The following is a 15,635-nucleotide window of genomic DNA, read 5'->3' on the forward strand; positions in this document are numbered from 1 at the left end:
ACTTAGTCAAATGAAGCAATTCTCTCCCTCTCATTTTATCTACTTGTCATGATTAAAATGTCCTACTAGATTCTAAATAGGCACTAAAATCTGGCCCTTTTATCTGGGGATTGCAGAGGCAAACTCTTGGGCACTACCCTTCATGCCAACACACTACCAGTAGAGATTACTCCTGTAGGCTAACTATTGTTCTCCCCAGAAACTCTCTTTCCAAAGAGAAGTTTAGCCTAAATCCCTTTATCAGAGAGGAAAGAGATTTTAGAGTCAGTGGAATTCGAAGTTAGGTCCATCTGGCTTTTGCCATGACCAGCGGGGTAAAGTACTCCTTGCTTGGTAAAGCTGACAGGTGTCCCTCTTGTAAAACAGAAAAAAATGATACTTGCCTAGCAAGGTTCTGGAGTGACCTGGTGTAGGTAATATGCTTAGTGTATAGTTCCACAACATAAATAAATGATCAATAAACTATCATTTTGACAAGGACCCTAGGTCACATAAAGAAATGGGATAAATGGGGAGGGAGATGATTGGAAATGCAGGCCGCTTCACAGTAGTGGAGGGGAATCTCCAGGGTTGAGATCCAGGCCCATGGTATACAAAACAGCTTCTCCTCAGGAGGCACGGCTCTCTAGTCATTGAATAAACGTCATTATTCGCATTAAAGACATGGGGTGGGGCTTTCCTTGTCAAGTCACTCTTGGGCTTTACGTAATTTTATATTTTAATATGAAATTTTCTAGTTAATCCCTGTCTGTTGTAATATTCAGATCAACCAAAGCATAATCAGAAGGTTTTTTTTTTTTTTTTTCTCCAGATAGTTTGAAAATTTGGGATTTCTGAATGTCAGATATTAGCTTGCAACTCCACCCTTGCTCTCAAATAAGAATTGGTCTTTTTTTTTTTTTCCCAGCCGGCAGCAAGGGTCTTCATTTTCACTTCCTCCCAGCGGCTCTCTGCGCTCCGAGGAGGTGGGGCGCCTGGCATCCGTTTGTGGTTTTGGGGTAGTAACCTGTCCTGGGGCGGCCGCCCGCCTCCACCCTCCGCGGCGACCGTGACGTCACGGGCGATGCCCGGGTCCCGCCCGGCCTATAAAGCCACTGGTGCGCGCCGCGCCTCCGGAATGTTCGCACACCTTGTGCGGGAGCCGGAGCCCAGGGAATCCCGAGGCGAGCTCCAGGCGCTGCCTCCAGCGCCCGAGCCCGGCCGGGCCTCTGAGCACAGCTGCTCGGCCCCGCTGGTCCCCAGTCACCTCCTCCCGCTCTCCCGCAGCTCCCGGCCGAGTTGCCCCAGAGACCGCGACGCCACAGCTCCGCGGGACCAATGAGATCCCCGCTGCTGCCGCCGGCGCCCGTGGTGCTGTCACTCTTGATCCTCTGCTCAGGTGAGGACCTCCCGGCTCTGAGCTGCTGGGCACTTCTTCCAGCCGGGGCAAAACGGTCGCTCCTTGAATTTTGCTGCTGATTCTCTAAAAAATCGCCATTCGGCGGCCCCGGTTCTGTCTGGTGGGAGGTGACCTTGGTCCCTCCCTCTGTACGTTACTCCCTGGGAGGAAGAGAAAAGTGGGCAGGTGTGTCTTAGATGTTCCAGGCCATCAAGAGGGGGCCGGAAACTCCTTGTACTTTTACTTTAGTCCAGCTGAAGGATCTCCTGCTTAGAGATCCTGTGAGCCAACCCTTCGCTTGACAGATAAAGAAACCAACCGACGTCCAGAGGTGAAGTGATTTCCACAGATTTTGGATTAGAGTAGTTAAATCCTGGAAAGAGACGCGCAGCCTTCTGCCTCGATTCTCCATCTCCTCTGTCAAGTGCTTTTGTTTTTTCCCTTTCTAGAGGGTTTCGCATCGTCCCAGAGAGAAGTTAAAAGCACCACTTTGACACTGTTTTGTTTAGATCTAAAAGATAAAGCAGGGACTTGAAACTCTGGCCCCCAAATCTTAACCTCATCTCTAGTTTCTTCTCTTTGTGAGAACAGTAATAAACAGTGGCAATAAGGAGAATTATAATCAATTTCTATTTTCATTACTTTTTAATATTTCCTATACATAGTCTTCTTAAACGTGAGCATATGTTAAGAAAACCCGGTATTTATTTCTAGAACCTGTTTATTAAAATAGGACAGGTAGCATCCTAACAAACACAAATGCATTTCATATGTGAAGTCATGGCAATGTTTAGATATTACCTGTTAAATAAGTGTAGCAACTTGATTTACCTCTTCTGCAGTATTTTGTTTCTTTCTTTTCTTTTTTTTTTTTTTTTTGATGTGGGAATTAATGTACATTCTCTGTGGAAATGAAAACCTTAATGAAAGAAGCTCTGTCATTGGAACAGCTGAGTTTGCTTCTTGGCAAAATGTGAAGTTGCTTTCATAAAGTGACTCAATCATAAACAATAGCACATGTGCAATAACTGCTTTGCTATCAAAAGATAAACATTTCTCCTGCTCGCTGCTCCTGCGCTCTGCTAACTGGGGAGAAAAGACATTCTGCTTTATCTTCTCTTCCATTTTGCCCTTGTTCCCATAGCCCATTATGCTGCTGGACTGGACGTCAATGGCACCTCCTCTGGGAAAGGAGAACCGTTTTCTGGGGACCATGGTGCTGAGGCATTTGAGGTGACCTCCAGAAGTGAGATGTCCTCGGGAAGTGAGGCTCCCCCTGCTAGCGAAATGCCTTCTGGTAGCGACTATGACTATGCCGAAGAGTACGATAACGAACCGCACATATCTGGCTATATTGTAGATGATTCAGTCAGAGGTGAGTAGAGGGTAAGGTGACAATGTAGCCAGTGAGATGTGTGTTTGTATAAGCCAAGCTGCTTCAAAAGAAAAGCCACTCCCCGATCTCCTAGTGGCTTTCTTGCCCTCTCTTTCCTGATCCACTGGCTAAGCTGAGATGGAAAGAGCTATTCGTGGCCACATCCTATATGTCTGCAGCTCTAACAAACTTTTTATGTCTAGGAAGGCTAATCTTTGCAAAACATTATGCAGTGGGAGTTGTTATCCATTTACAGACGTGAGAACCGAAGCTCAGAAAGGTTAAGCATTCTTCCCAGTGTTCCAGAGCCAGGATGAGGACTCCAGTCTGTTTGATTCCAGATACTATGCTCTTTCATACCCTGCCACGTGACCCTCGAATGAGGGTCCAGTCCTATCTACGTTGTATCTCAAGTTTTATATTCACTCCCCTCCACCGTTTCCCCCCAAATAACTGCATTTTTAGCACAAATAAGGGAACAGAAGTAATGGGAAAGGAACGATTGGACCTTAGCCTTTAAGGATAAGGTGTTGCGAAATTGGTAATAATAATAATAGTCATACCACCTTCTGGAAATAATAAAAGAAGGACAAGTATGAGTGGATTATGTACTGATAGAATCACTCTTTAATCCCAAATCCCATTTGTCAGTTAAATAATGTGACCCATAGTTTTCTTCTCTTTGGCTGTTATCTGATCATTTTAAAAAAGCATTTGCTTAAAAGGAAGTTACCAAAGGAAGAGGTCAGTCTTGTTACCCTCATGTTACTTTGGAGTTTGAGGGCAGAACAGGTCATCAGCAAATCAGATCTAAGTATCCTAGGAGCCTCCACTACGTAGGCAAGACTTACAGCCCTCTCTTTCCTGATCTTAGTTTCCATGGCTCCTCCTCCTCTCTCTGGCTCCCAGAACTGCTGAAGGGAGAGAGGGTGATACCATAGGGACAGTGACTGGAGGAAGAGGCAGGTGGAGAGAGTTTTACTGAATACTCCATGTTATCTGCCTTTGGAGCTTATGCTCTTCTATAAGGTGAGGAAGGAGTCTGTCTATAATTCTTATTTTGGGAAGGGAGGAGATTAGACCATCAAGACTTAGAAATGGTTCTCTTAAAGCTATTTCAAGTTGTTAACATTTCAAAAGGCCAAACACATTGTTGGTAGTGAAAATGGCTAGGGCTTAACGTTCCAACGCATTGTGAAACAGAGTGAAAATTAACCAATGGGATTAAATGTCTATTGTAACACTTTAGCGTAGTAAGTATTTGTCTCTATAATTTGTAATATATCTGATAAAGCGCTGTAATATTGATGTAAAATATTTCTGTTAGAAGACTTATTCTAACTTGTGGTACTTTTTTATCATCAGGGGAAAATTTCAGTATAAAAATTGCATAGCCACCTTTTAAAAACCTTACTCCTAATTTGACTATTGTTAATGTTGTTAATAATGCTAAAATATTCATAATATTTATTTGTTGTCTCCTTAATCATGGGATTCTATCTTTGATACCCTTCCCTATGTTTCCAGAGTTTTCTATTCATGAGTACTGCAGGACCATTATGGCTAATTGTATTAAGACATTATGATATTTCCCTCTTTTCACTGGGCTCTGCTAAACCACTTGCTCAGATAAACCCACTCAAGAATTAGAATAACAAAATGTACAGTTTCTAACATGGAAACTCTGCCTTTCTACATTTAGCATGTGGATAAACTATATCCCACATAACTGTTACACTGAACAAAGGTTTCCGTGGATCTGAAGAATTAAGATGAATCTCTGAAGCATCAAGTACAAATATTTCTGGACCCCTATTTTTTCAAATAGATTGATCACAGACATGAGCTCCCCTCCCCAAAGGTATTGATCGTAATCTGTTGTCATCTGGGAGTTGGAGAAAATCGATTAACTCTAATGTCTAATCCTCAGTTTTCTCCACTTCAAGTCATACACACTAATTCCCAATTATGATAGCGAGCACATGACCAGTACAAGAAAATCATCAAATATACTCAGGCCCCACTGTAACTAATGGCGCTGACCTTTTCCAAGAGAAAACATAGTATTATAGGGGAAAAATAGGTTTTAATATCCCAGCGCTGCCGCTTTCTAGCTATGTGTTCTATTGCAAGTTACTTGTTTTCACTCAACTTTGTTTTTCTCACCTATTTCATTTGGATCATAACACTACATTCAACTGTGATTTGGGGTTAATTAAATTAATGCTCGTTACCGAGAACTTGGTATATATTAGAAATTCAGGAAAATATTTAACATACTTCATGGCTTTTCTTAGACAAGTAAAGAATTATTCTATTATTCCTGTTATCAGTAATAATAATACTGGTACAAATAAATTCAAGATACATTTCTAAGCTAATAAAAGAACAAAGGAATTCAGATTTTTAAGTGCCACGTGATACATTCTCTTTGTTCAGTTTTGCTGTATGAATTGTGCTAAATAATAAGACAAATATGACACTTATCTCCATGAACTCTCACTTCTAGGATTTATCTCATATCTCCAAAATGGTATTCAAGAGGAAGAGAGATGTTTGTCAATAAATCTTTCTTTTTTTTTTTTTTTAGTTGAACAGGTAGTTAAACCCAAGAGAAACAGAACAGAAAGTGAAAATACTTCAGATAAACCCAAAAGAAAGAAAAAGGGAGGCAAAAGTGGAAAAAATAGAAGAAACAGAAAGAAGAAAAATCCATGTGATGCAGAATTCCAAAACTTCTGCATTCACGGAGATTGCAAATATATAGAGCACCTGGAAGCAGTAACCTGCAAGTAAGTTTCCCTAAATTATATAGAACTCTATATTTCTAACACTGTGTCTGAAACCCCTAGCTGCAGAAAGCCATTTTTTTTTTTTCAATGTTATGAACCAAGGGTTGGCAGACTTTTTTCTTAAAGAACCAGATAGGAAATATTTTGGGCTTCATGGGTCAAGATTATGTGTGTACTTATATAATCAATTAAAGTAGAACCATTTAAAAATATAAAATTCATACGTGGCCTGCATGCTGCCTAAGACCTGACAGATGGCAAGATTTGACCCCATCGGCTGCAGTTTGCTGAACCCTGATGGAAACGATCATTTTATAACATATATTTTGCAAAACCTCTTTTTTAAAAAGGAACTAAAGGTACTTTTTGCATAATGTTCTAGGCCCCCCCCCCACAAGCTACTAGCACATTAAATGATAGTGGAATGTATTAACTGGATACCAACTCACTAAACTCATTAGTAGGTCATCCTAGGGGCATAAAAAATGAAAACTTGTGTCTTCTTGACATATCATACCAAGCTAATCTCAACTTGTTCTTATACTAATAGATCCTTGACTCAAATATATTCTAGGTCTCATCATTTTGAAATTTAAACATATGGCATGCCTTTTTAAAAAATGTTAGAATTAATGGCCGTTTGTGATCTGGAAAGTAAACATAAAATATGCAGAATGTTTTCAGTGGTAATAATTTCAAAATGTATGCTGTTTTCAGATGTTACCAGGATTACTTTGGTGAACGATGTGGGGAAAAGTCCATGAAGACTCACACCATGGTCGACAGCAATTTATCAAAAATTGCTTTAGCAGCCATTGCTGCTTTTGTCTCTGCCATGAGCTTCACAGCTATTGCTGTTGTTATTACAATCTAGTAAGTATGGCGTCTCTTAAAAATTCCCAATAAAATAACTTCAGGTTAATTTTTTTTCAGTATTGTCTATCACAGTGTAGTATATTTTAGATGAGTTAGTCTATTGGTGGCACATGGTCTTTGGTCATATCTTTACACTTCATTGACAAAGATCACAGAATATGGTCATATGTATATTTGGACACCATGGAAACTTAATATATGAAGGCTTTCCTTGAACTTAAAAATTGGTGGTTTTATTTCATGTTATATGTCTACTCGTGGCAATTTCCAAATCTCAGAGTGTTCGTATATCTTCTCTGACTATAATAAGTTTAAGCAAGCCTCCCAGAAGCTACTTTAGGACTAGGTCACAGGAGGTTGTCAGAGGGCATGCTTTGGTGCTAAGAAATCACAAAGAGCTTCCAACCTGGAGCCAAAAAATATATGCCTTCTGCTCCTGTTAGAATGAAAAAATCTGAGTTAGGAATTTTATAGCATGATACTGACTTGCTTAGAGCAGCTTGTGCCTATTTTGTTATTATCAAATATAAAATGGGAACTCAGTTCTTAAAAACAACCCATTTCCTCCATGTGGCATGGCATAGGAAGCAGGGACAATTCTACTACTGTTCCATTCATGCAGCATCTGCCCTGTGTTCCCATAACAGGTCACATACTTCACTGCATGACCAATGGCTGTTGCCACTAGACTCTTCTAGGTAGTAGACAGACACTGGTGGGCATGTAGAATGGCATTGTCTGTCAAACAAAAGTCAGTGAATTCAAGAAGTTGGAGGAGGGTGTGAATAGCTCTATAATGAGTCATGTGCTACTAGAGTTTGGGAAAAGCAATAGACTCATTATTCTAATTTTAGGTCCTGGTAAATTACTTTAACAACTGGATGGTGGACATGATCTACTACTCCTGCCATTCAGGAAACAAGGGGTTATCTTCTGATACTGTTTACTATTATTTGAAACTCAGATCAGATAATGATAAAATGACACACAAAACACTTTTATGATGCACGTAAAGTTTGATGCGGGGCTTCAATTTGTTTTGCGCGCTCTAGATATTACTTCGGTCTTTCTGTTGGTACCTGAAGCCAGTTATGCAAATGCGTTCAGGAAAGGTACCCTCAGACAATGCATTACTATTTGACATAGAAGGATAGAAGCATAAATGGCCAGCTAGGGAATATGTTTTGAAAGAATTAGTTAAACTTGTAATTAATTCAGGTTGAAATAGTCAATAATCCTTTGGAAGAGTATGGAAAAACTTTGTCATGCTGTCCTTTCCTTCTGTATGCTCTCTGTATTTGAAACACACAGCAAACCCTAACCTAAGTTACAGCCACTGTTTTTTCCAAAATTGAAGCTAATTTTTCCCAAACATCACAACAAGAGTTCCTCAGATTTTAATGGTAATATTTAGTAGATAAAGATCTACTAAAAATTGAATTGTTTAGTGTACAACACTAAGATATTTCAGACCATTGAGTTTTCGGACCATTGACCAAGTAGCAATATATACAACTTGAAGCATTTATTGTATTTAGAAATAAATGAAACTCTTTTTTTTTTTTTCTTGGTCAGCATGTTTAAAAAAATATCCAAGCATTTAAACTTGTTTGTGCAAGACAACAGCCCTTCTATGGTAAACCTGTACTATTTTCTTCCTCCGGTTGTGCATGGTAATTGTGCTAAGTTTGGGGGAAAAAATATGGATGTATTCCATGCCTTCTGAAAGTTTGCATCTCAAGGCATATTTATTTAAATCTCAGTAGTTTGGAAATATGTTTGTTTGTTGCTTTTTAGGGCTGCACCCGCCGAATATGGAGGTTCCCAGGCTAGGCGTTGAATTGGAGCTGCAGCCACAGGCCTACACCACAGTCACAGCAACGCCAGATCCATGCCCCATCTGCAGACTATAACACAGCTCATGGCAACACTGGATCCTTAACCCACTGATCAAGGCTAAGAATCCAACCCATATCTTCATGGATACTAGTCATGTTTGTAACCTGCTGCACCACAACGGGAACTCCCGAAAATATGTTTATATAATGTCAACATAAAGATCCCCTTAAAAAAAAATTGTGGTACCTTTTAGCTGGGTTTAGGGTTTTTTTGTTTTGTTTTGTTTTTGTCTTTTGTCATTTAATGGCCGCACCCGAGGCATATGGAGGTTCCCAGGCTAGGGGTCGAATCAGAGCTGTAGCCGCTGGCCTGCACCATAGCCACAGCAACACCAGATCCAAGCCACATCTGTGACCTACACCACAGCTCACAGCAACACAGGATCCTTAACCCACTGAGCAAGGCCAGGGATCGAACCTGCAACCTCATGGTTCCTAGTCGGATTCATTAATCACTGCGCCACAACAGGAACTCCGGGGTTTAAGTGTGTAAAGGCCTATAAAGACTCACAAAAAGTAATTCCCTGTATTCATGAAAACCCCAGGCCATATATAGATCTATAGAACTTTAATGACAGTAGAATATCTTGTTCTTTGAAGCCTTCGAAAACGATACTTCAGGGAATATGAAGGTGCAGCTGAAGAACGGAAGAAACTTCGACAAGAAAATGCAAATGCACATGCCATAGCATGACTGAAGATAATATTACAGGTTTGAGTTTTAAAATATATCTTTAAATAATATCTTACGATTTAAAAATATACTATTATTTGAAGAAAAATCAGAAAGCGAGTTTTCTTAATTATACACCATGAACACTGGCTCCATTAAAGTGTTGTTCTTTGAGCATGAGATGAAGTTCAATAATGAGGATGGCCTATGCCTTAGTATGATAAGGGATATAAAGATGAGGGAGACACAGATTTTCACTGCCAAAGAACTTAGTGTTTGGTAAGTAGAAAAAAGTGTAAGGAACGACAACATTAGAGGAAGTAAAATAGGTCTTAAGAAAGGAACCAGTGGGCTAGAAGGAGTTCCCAGTGAAGGAGAGAAAGACTCTAGCGGGATGAATTTGGGGGAAGAAGAGGACAGGTATACAGGATGGCATTGGTATTGCGCCTCAAAGAAGCGATGAGATCGGGACAGGCAATTATAAAGGGAAAAAAAGACCACTACCATGAGATGGGCTAAATTATTTTAGAAACTTTTGAAAAATGGCCTACTTCAGGGAGTTCCCACTGTGGCTCAGCAGTAGCAAATCTGACTAGTACCCATGAGGATCCGGGCTCGATCCCTGGCCTTGCTCAGTGGGTTAAAGGATCCAGTGTTGGCTTGTAGGTTGCAGACGCAGCTAGGATCTGGCATTGCTGTGCCTGTGATGTAGGCTAGTGCGGCTGTAGCTCCAATTTGACCCTTAGGCTGGGAACCTCCATATGCCATGGGTGTGGCCCTAAAAAAAGAAACAAAGAAAAATGGCCTACTTCAAATAGTGTTGGGGAAGATAAGGTTGAAATGATAGGTTAAACTCCTGCGGTAGAGAGCCACTGTCAGAGAATTTGCACTACGAATGAGAGGAAGTGGAAACAGGTTTATAAAGAAAAGAAGAAGGGAGCAGGGGTACTAATTTGGGAGAGAGCTTGATGAGAGAATATATCATGATCTTTATTTTTTCTTAGGGAGGGAGAGCTGGGCGTGTTGTAGGTAGGAGGCAAGAAGGTACGGAGAGGGATATTTTCTTGATAACTAGAGTGAATAGCTAATAAAGCAAACTTCCAGTGAAAGAGGGAGGCAAGATAGATTAAATACTCACTTAAAGTTGGCCAGAGGAAGGAATTGCAATTCCTCAGACATCTGGGAAAGATGGCACATCCTTAAGTTGTTATTTTCTACCTCCAGTGAATTTAAGAATTACTTGAGATGCTTGTTAAATATGCGTATTTCTGGGCCAAATCCTAAATCTACTAAGTCAGTATTTCCACTTTTAATTAACATTTCAGATGCTTGTAGGACCACTATATTTAGCACTGGTTAAGTACAGGCTTTATGTTCTGAGCCTATTACAGAACTAGTTCAATAACTCATGAAATGGATAATTATCCATGCCAATGCTATACTCAGCATTTATTCATCAAAATTTATTGCTGAATTGGCTTAATAGTCTGAAGGGAAAACCACCAACATGAATAAGGGTAGACTTTTGGTTATTTAGTGCAATTGAAATTTCTCCAAGGAGGTCCAGAATGACTTTAGGGAAAGGAATATGCTGTGTTGGCACATGGTGGCTGCTTATGAATTTGTAGCTACTATTATTATGCCCTTGTTACTAATTATCCTAAATTAACTGTGTATCATAAATACTCTGAGCCACTTAATCTTTGTTTTATTATTATTATGATGATGTCCACTGCATAGATTTGGTTAGGAAAACTGTTGTGCATGACTGCTGTTGCAGTTTTATTAAGCAGAATTTGATGACATAGGTTTGGGCATAGACAGTCTTCTACCTAAGTCAATGTATAACCAAAGCGTATGTGAAAGAGGGATTCAAGTCAAAGTGATCGTTTGTCTCTGAAAAGCTCTTAGCACTTTTCACAAGATATCATAGAAACACTTGACAGATATTCTGATTCCTGATTATATTTTGACATTTTCTCATAGCTATATTAGAATGGAGCTTATGGCTAACACTTCATTTTATTTTTCAACAGGGTAGCAGATCGGGGTCACTGCCAAGTCATAACCATGAGTGATGAGTTGGTTCCTCTTTGCAGTGGATCATAAGAAGACAGAACCTTTTTGTTCTGGTGGTTTTAAACTTCCAACTGTCACTTTTTTTAATGCTAAGTCTTATTTCTGTACATAAAGATGCACGGAGATAAAAAGTATTTTTTCAAGTTGTAAATAATTTATTTAATATTTAATGGAAGTGTATTTATTTTACAGTTCATTAAACTTTTTTAATCAAACAGATTGAGAGTTTGAATATTAGTTTTGAGATTGTGAGACTTGAAGGTATGTTTCTCCTAACACTTAGAGGATCATTTTAAAAGGAGTTCCTTAACTTTTTTTTTTTTTAACTGTTTTTGGGTTCATTTTAAACATGTATTGCTTTTCTTAGAAAGCACTCTTCTGGGGAAAATTATAAACTAGAATCACTTAGACCTCCCACAAATATCCCAATCTGGTCCTTCTTATTCTACGTAAAACTTACTCCAAGTTCTGTTAATAACAAAAGCCTCTAAAATCAACCCATGCCATGGCCTCTCTGTACAGTAGACTCAGACATTATCAAAGAAAATATACTGCCCATCATCATCACCACCATAAACAAGAAGATGACGAGAATAAGTTTGAATCTGGCATTTTCAAAAACTGGTATTTAGATTTGAGACTTCTTTCCCTGATATCATGACATAAATGTCTAAAACCCAGTTCTCTTTCACCTCCACTTGCTACTCTTTTCTTACATTATTTCATTTTATTTATTTGTCTTTTTGCCTTTTCTAGGGCCGTTCTCGTGGCACATGGAGGTTCCCAAACAAGGGGTCTAATCGGAGCTGTAGCCTCCGGCCTATGCCACAGCCAGAGCCACAGCAACGAAGGATCCGAGCCACGTCTGCGACCTACACCACAGCTCACGGCAGTGCCGGATCCTTAACCCACTGAGCAAGGCCAGGAATTGAACCCGCAACCTCATGGTTCCTAGTCGGATTTGTTAACCCCTGTGCCACGACGGGAACTCCTTCTTACATTATTTTAAAGAAATACATTTGTTTTGGAGCATGGGTGTTCTTTCAAGAACCCTAATGTCACAGGATGACTCACACACAGTCTTGTTCCCGGCTGGTCAACTAAGTTACCTGCATGAAAAACAAAACAATCTTTATAAAGTACAGGGAGTGTTTTGAGAATACTAACCAATAATAAACATAATTCCAGCAACCATCTCATAGATGTATTGACTGAAAAGTGCCTGCAGCATCAGCACATCCATCTGTCTCTAGCATACTGTTCACCAAAACCTTGCCCAGTGATCATCGGTTGGTTCCTAGCCTCACGTACACGTTACCGCTTGAGTTTTGCATGTCAAAATGTCCAGGCCCTCCTCCCACAGCTTCCGATTTAAATAGACTTGTGTGAATCATTAGTATCCTTATTTTTAAAAGATTCTGAGGAGTTCCTCAGTGGGTTAAGGACCGAACATTGCCTCTTTGAGGATGTGGGTTCGATCCCTGACCTGGCTCAGTGGGTTAAGGATCTGGCATTGCCGCAAGCTATAGCATGCATGGGTGGCAGATGCAGCTACAATTGGACCCCTGGCCTGGGAATGTCCATTTGCTGTAGATGCAGCTGTAACAAGAAAAATAAATAAATAAAAGATTCCTAGATATTTCTTATTTGCAGCCAGTGTCAAGAACCTCTGATTCCCATCTATAGTAAACTTTGTCCTCAACTTCATTTATTCAATATTTATGGTTGATGACTCAAATAGTGCTAGGGGCATAGGACAGAAAATCTCTGACTTTGGGACACTTCCCACCTAGTTAGTGGGAGAGAGTATGTCTTGTCAATGCAGTGCAGGAAATAACTGGATGGGATGTGTCCCAGGGATCCATAGGATTTGGGGGTGCTCTCACCCTGCCCAGACTGACTGAGTCGGGGTGGGGGTATCCCTGGAGAGATGCCACCTGAGATTATCCCTGAAGAATGAGTAGTAGGAGTTATGTAGCAAAGATCATTAGAGGCATAAATCACAAAGTCATCAGAGAGTATGACCTTAAGAGTAAAATACATCACAGAGTTCAGCAGTTCTGAAACAGAAAGGGTAAAGTCCACAGAGCTGTAAATGAAGCTGGAGTGGTAAGGGCAGGGTCACAGAGACATCTGATTTAACTAAGTTAAGTGGGGACCCATTCAAGCAAGCTGATCAGAGTTCTGTAGAAACTTGATCTTATTTGTATTCCAAATGGGTCATCAGGCAACCACCTGGTGAAGGGATGTGAGCTCAAACCAAAGGTAGAAAGATTGGCTGGAATATTTATTTATCCACCAATTTTATTCATAGAATTTCCAATAATTGACTAAGAGCTCTTCCTGGGGTGGGGGAGATAAATTCCCTGGAACTTCTAGCCTGCCTTATCTGTAGGTAAAATGAAAAAGCTGGTAGCCAGAAAGGGTCCACAGGAAATGAAGTACATGTAGACTGTAAGTAGGGCCAATGTGCTTAGAAACAGAAACAACCTTGGGTGTATGGGTGGGACATAACAAGCATCTACTAAAGTGTCCAGCTTATGACTGAACGATGTAACTCTTACTTCTTGGCTATTCTCTCATTCATCCACTAAATAATTACAGATAATGATTAAACTCCAGCTATGTACCAGGTAACCCCAGGTTACTGAAAAGCAGCATCCCAGAAGTAGTAGAGGAGAAGCATCTATAAAGTTAGCAACAGAAAGAAATGGCTAAATAGAAGATTTAGATATTGTCAACATAGTTATCCTCTCTAATTAAGAGTTCACTTTGTTAGGTGGATTTGACCTTTATGACATATGACTCAAATGATATTAATTTTCTTCTGTGGCTTAGAGATCAACATAATGTCTTAGTAATAACCTTGTGCAAGTGTATTCATCATTTTAAAAGGAGTTCCTTACCTTTTTAATTAATTTATTTATTTTAATGTTTCTGTGTTCATTTTACAAATACATTGCTTTTCTTAGAAAGCACTCTTCTTGAAAAAATTATAAACTAGATCACTTAGACCCCCACAAATACTAATATCCCAAACTGGTCCTTCTTATTCTACGTAAAACTCACTCCAAATTCTGCTAATTACAAAAGCCTCTAAAATCAACTTGTGTCATGGCCTCTCTGTTAGAGTAGACACAGATATTATCAAAGAAAATATACTGCCTATCACCTTAAATTCCAATCTCTCAAATTACATATAATGGTCATTTAATCATTAGTTTAATAAATATTTATTGAGTACTATGAGCATAATGATGCTTTGGCGAGTACGATTCAACTTTCCACTTCTCTCTGTGGAGACCAAGTGTGCTATAAATGGCTCTGGGTGTATATGTGTGTGTCCGCTGGTGGTGAGGTGGTTGGCAGCTTAGGTCACAATGCAACACAATTAGAAAAATGTTTAAAGGATAAAAAAAAATCTGTTATATGTCTGGACACTAACATAAGATCTCCTGAGATAAAATTTATCTTAAAATTACAAAATACTTAGAACTGAATGAAAATGTTTTCTTTGTCAAAATTTGTGAGGCACAGCACACTAACAGTAGACAGTTGTAGATTTAAATGTGTTTATGAAAGGATAAGAAAGTCAAAAGGGAAAAAAACGTATGCTAAGCATCAAACTCAAAATTTAGAAAAAAGATCGATAGAAGAAACCTAAAGAAGATAAGAATAAAGCTATTTAAGTAAAGGAAGAAATGATAAAAAAAAAACTGTTGAAAAACAAGCCAAATGCTATTCTTTGGAAAGGTAAAATAGAGAATACCAATAAAAAATAAATAAAAAAAAAAACAAATAAATGACAGGTAAAGCAAAAAAGGAGAAATAACTGTAGGAGCAGAAGATTTTTAAATTAAGAAAAAAAGGATCATATTAGGATCCATATCCACAAGTACATGTCAGTGGCTTAAAGAGATGTTATTATCTCTAGTAAGTGTTATATAGAGGTGGGTTATTCTAAATTTACTTAATTTAATGGTGCAATAACTATCAAATATGTCCGTCTTTTCCTTCTTGCTAATGTTCTATCCTCACTGTTGCAAGATGGCACTGATACATAAAAACCCAAAATGCAATGGATAAATGTCTATAAAAAGACAAAAAAATGCTAATGGGAAAAAAAAATAAAAAACTTAAACCAATAAGTAGTAAAAAATGGAGTGATCAGAGTTCATATCCCCACAGACCCAGAAAGAAACCCAACCTAACTGGCTTTTTAGTTTTTCAAAATATAAAGAGTGATGAAGAATGATACGAGAAAATGAATGTATACTATGAATGACTAGGTCACTTTTATTGTATGATGCTAGTGTCCATCTGTACAAGGACATGATAAGAAAAAAAAAAAACCTTTGGCACATTTAACTTAAAAACATTAATGTGAAAATTCACAAGTACATTCTTTTTTTTATTTTTTTGCTTTTTGGGGCCATGCCCATGGCATATGGAGGCTCCCAGGCCTGGGGTGGAATCAGAGCTACAGCTGCCAGCCTACACCTAGCCACAGCAAAGCCAGATCAGAGCTGCCCCTGTGACCTACACCACAGCTCACAGCAACGCT

General features: G+C 39.2%; 1 protein-coding gene across 1 annotated transcript; it reads left to right on the top strand.

Annotated features, from left to right (window-relative positions):
- Positions 1–1,097: 1,097 nt before the first annotated feature.
- Positions 1,098–11,290, top strand: AREG (amphiregulin). Its single transcript, XM_047799395.1, has 6 exons — positions 1,098–1,378; positions 2,523–2,753; positions 5,344–5,545; positions 6,263–6,418; positions 8,920–9,031; positions 11,029–11,290. The coding sequence occupies exons 1-5, from the start codon at positions 1,318–1,320 to the stop codon at positions 9,011–9,013; spliced, it is 744 nt and encodes a 247-aa protein (XP_047655351.1). The 5' UTR covers positions 1,098–1,317; the 3' UTR covers positions 9,014–9,031; positions 11,029–11,290.
- The last annotated feature ends 4,345 nt before the right edge of the window (positions 11,291–15,635 follow it).

The sequence above is a fragment of the Phacochoerus africanus genome, chromosome 10, assembly GCF_016906955.1.
Source record: "Phacochoerus africanus isolate WHEZ1 chromosome 10, ROS_Pafr_v1, whole genome shotgun sequence".
NCBI lineage: Eukaryota > Metazoa > Chordata > Mammalia > Artiodactyla > Suidae > Phacochoerus > Phacochoerus africanus.

Coding starts and splice junctions, on each gene's coding strand:
- AREG (XM_047799395.1), top strand. CDS start 1,318: ATGAGATCCCCGCTGCTGCCGCCGGCGCCCGTGGTGCTGTCACTCTTG. Junction 1,379..2,522: donor ACTCTTGATCCTCTGCTCAG/GTGAGGACCTCC, acceptor TTGTTCCCATAG/CCCATTATGCTGCTGGACTG. Junction 6,419..8,919: donor GCTGTTGTTATTACAATCTA/GTAAGTATGGCG, acceptor TGTTCTTTGAAG/CCTTCGAAAACGATACTTCA.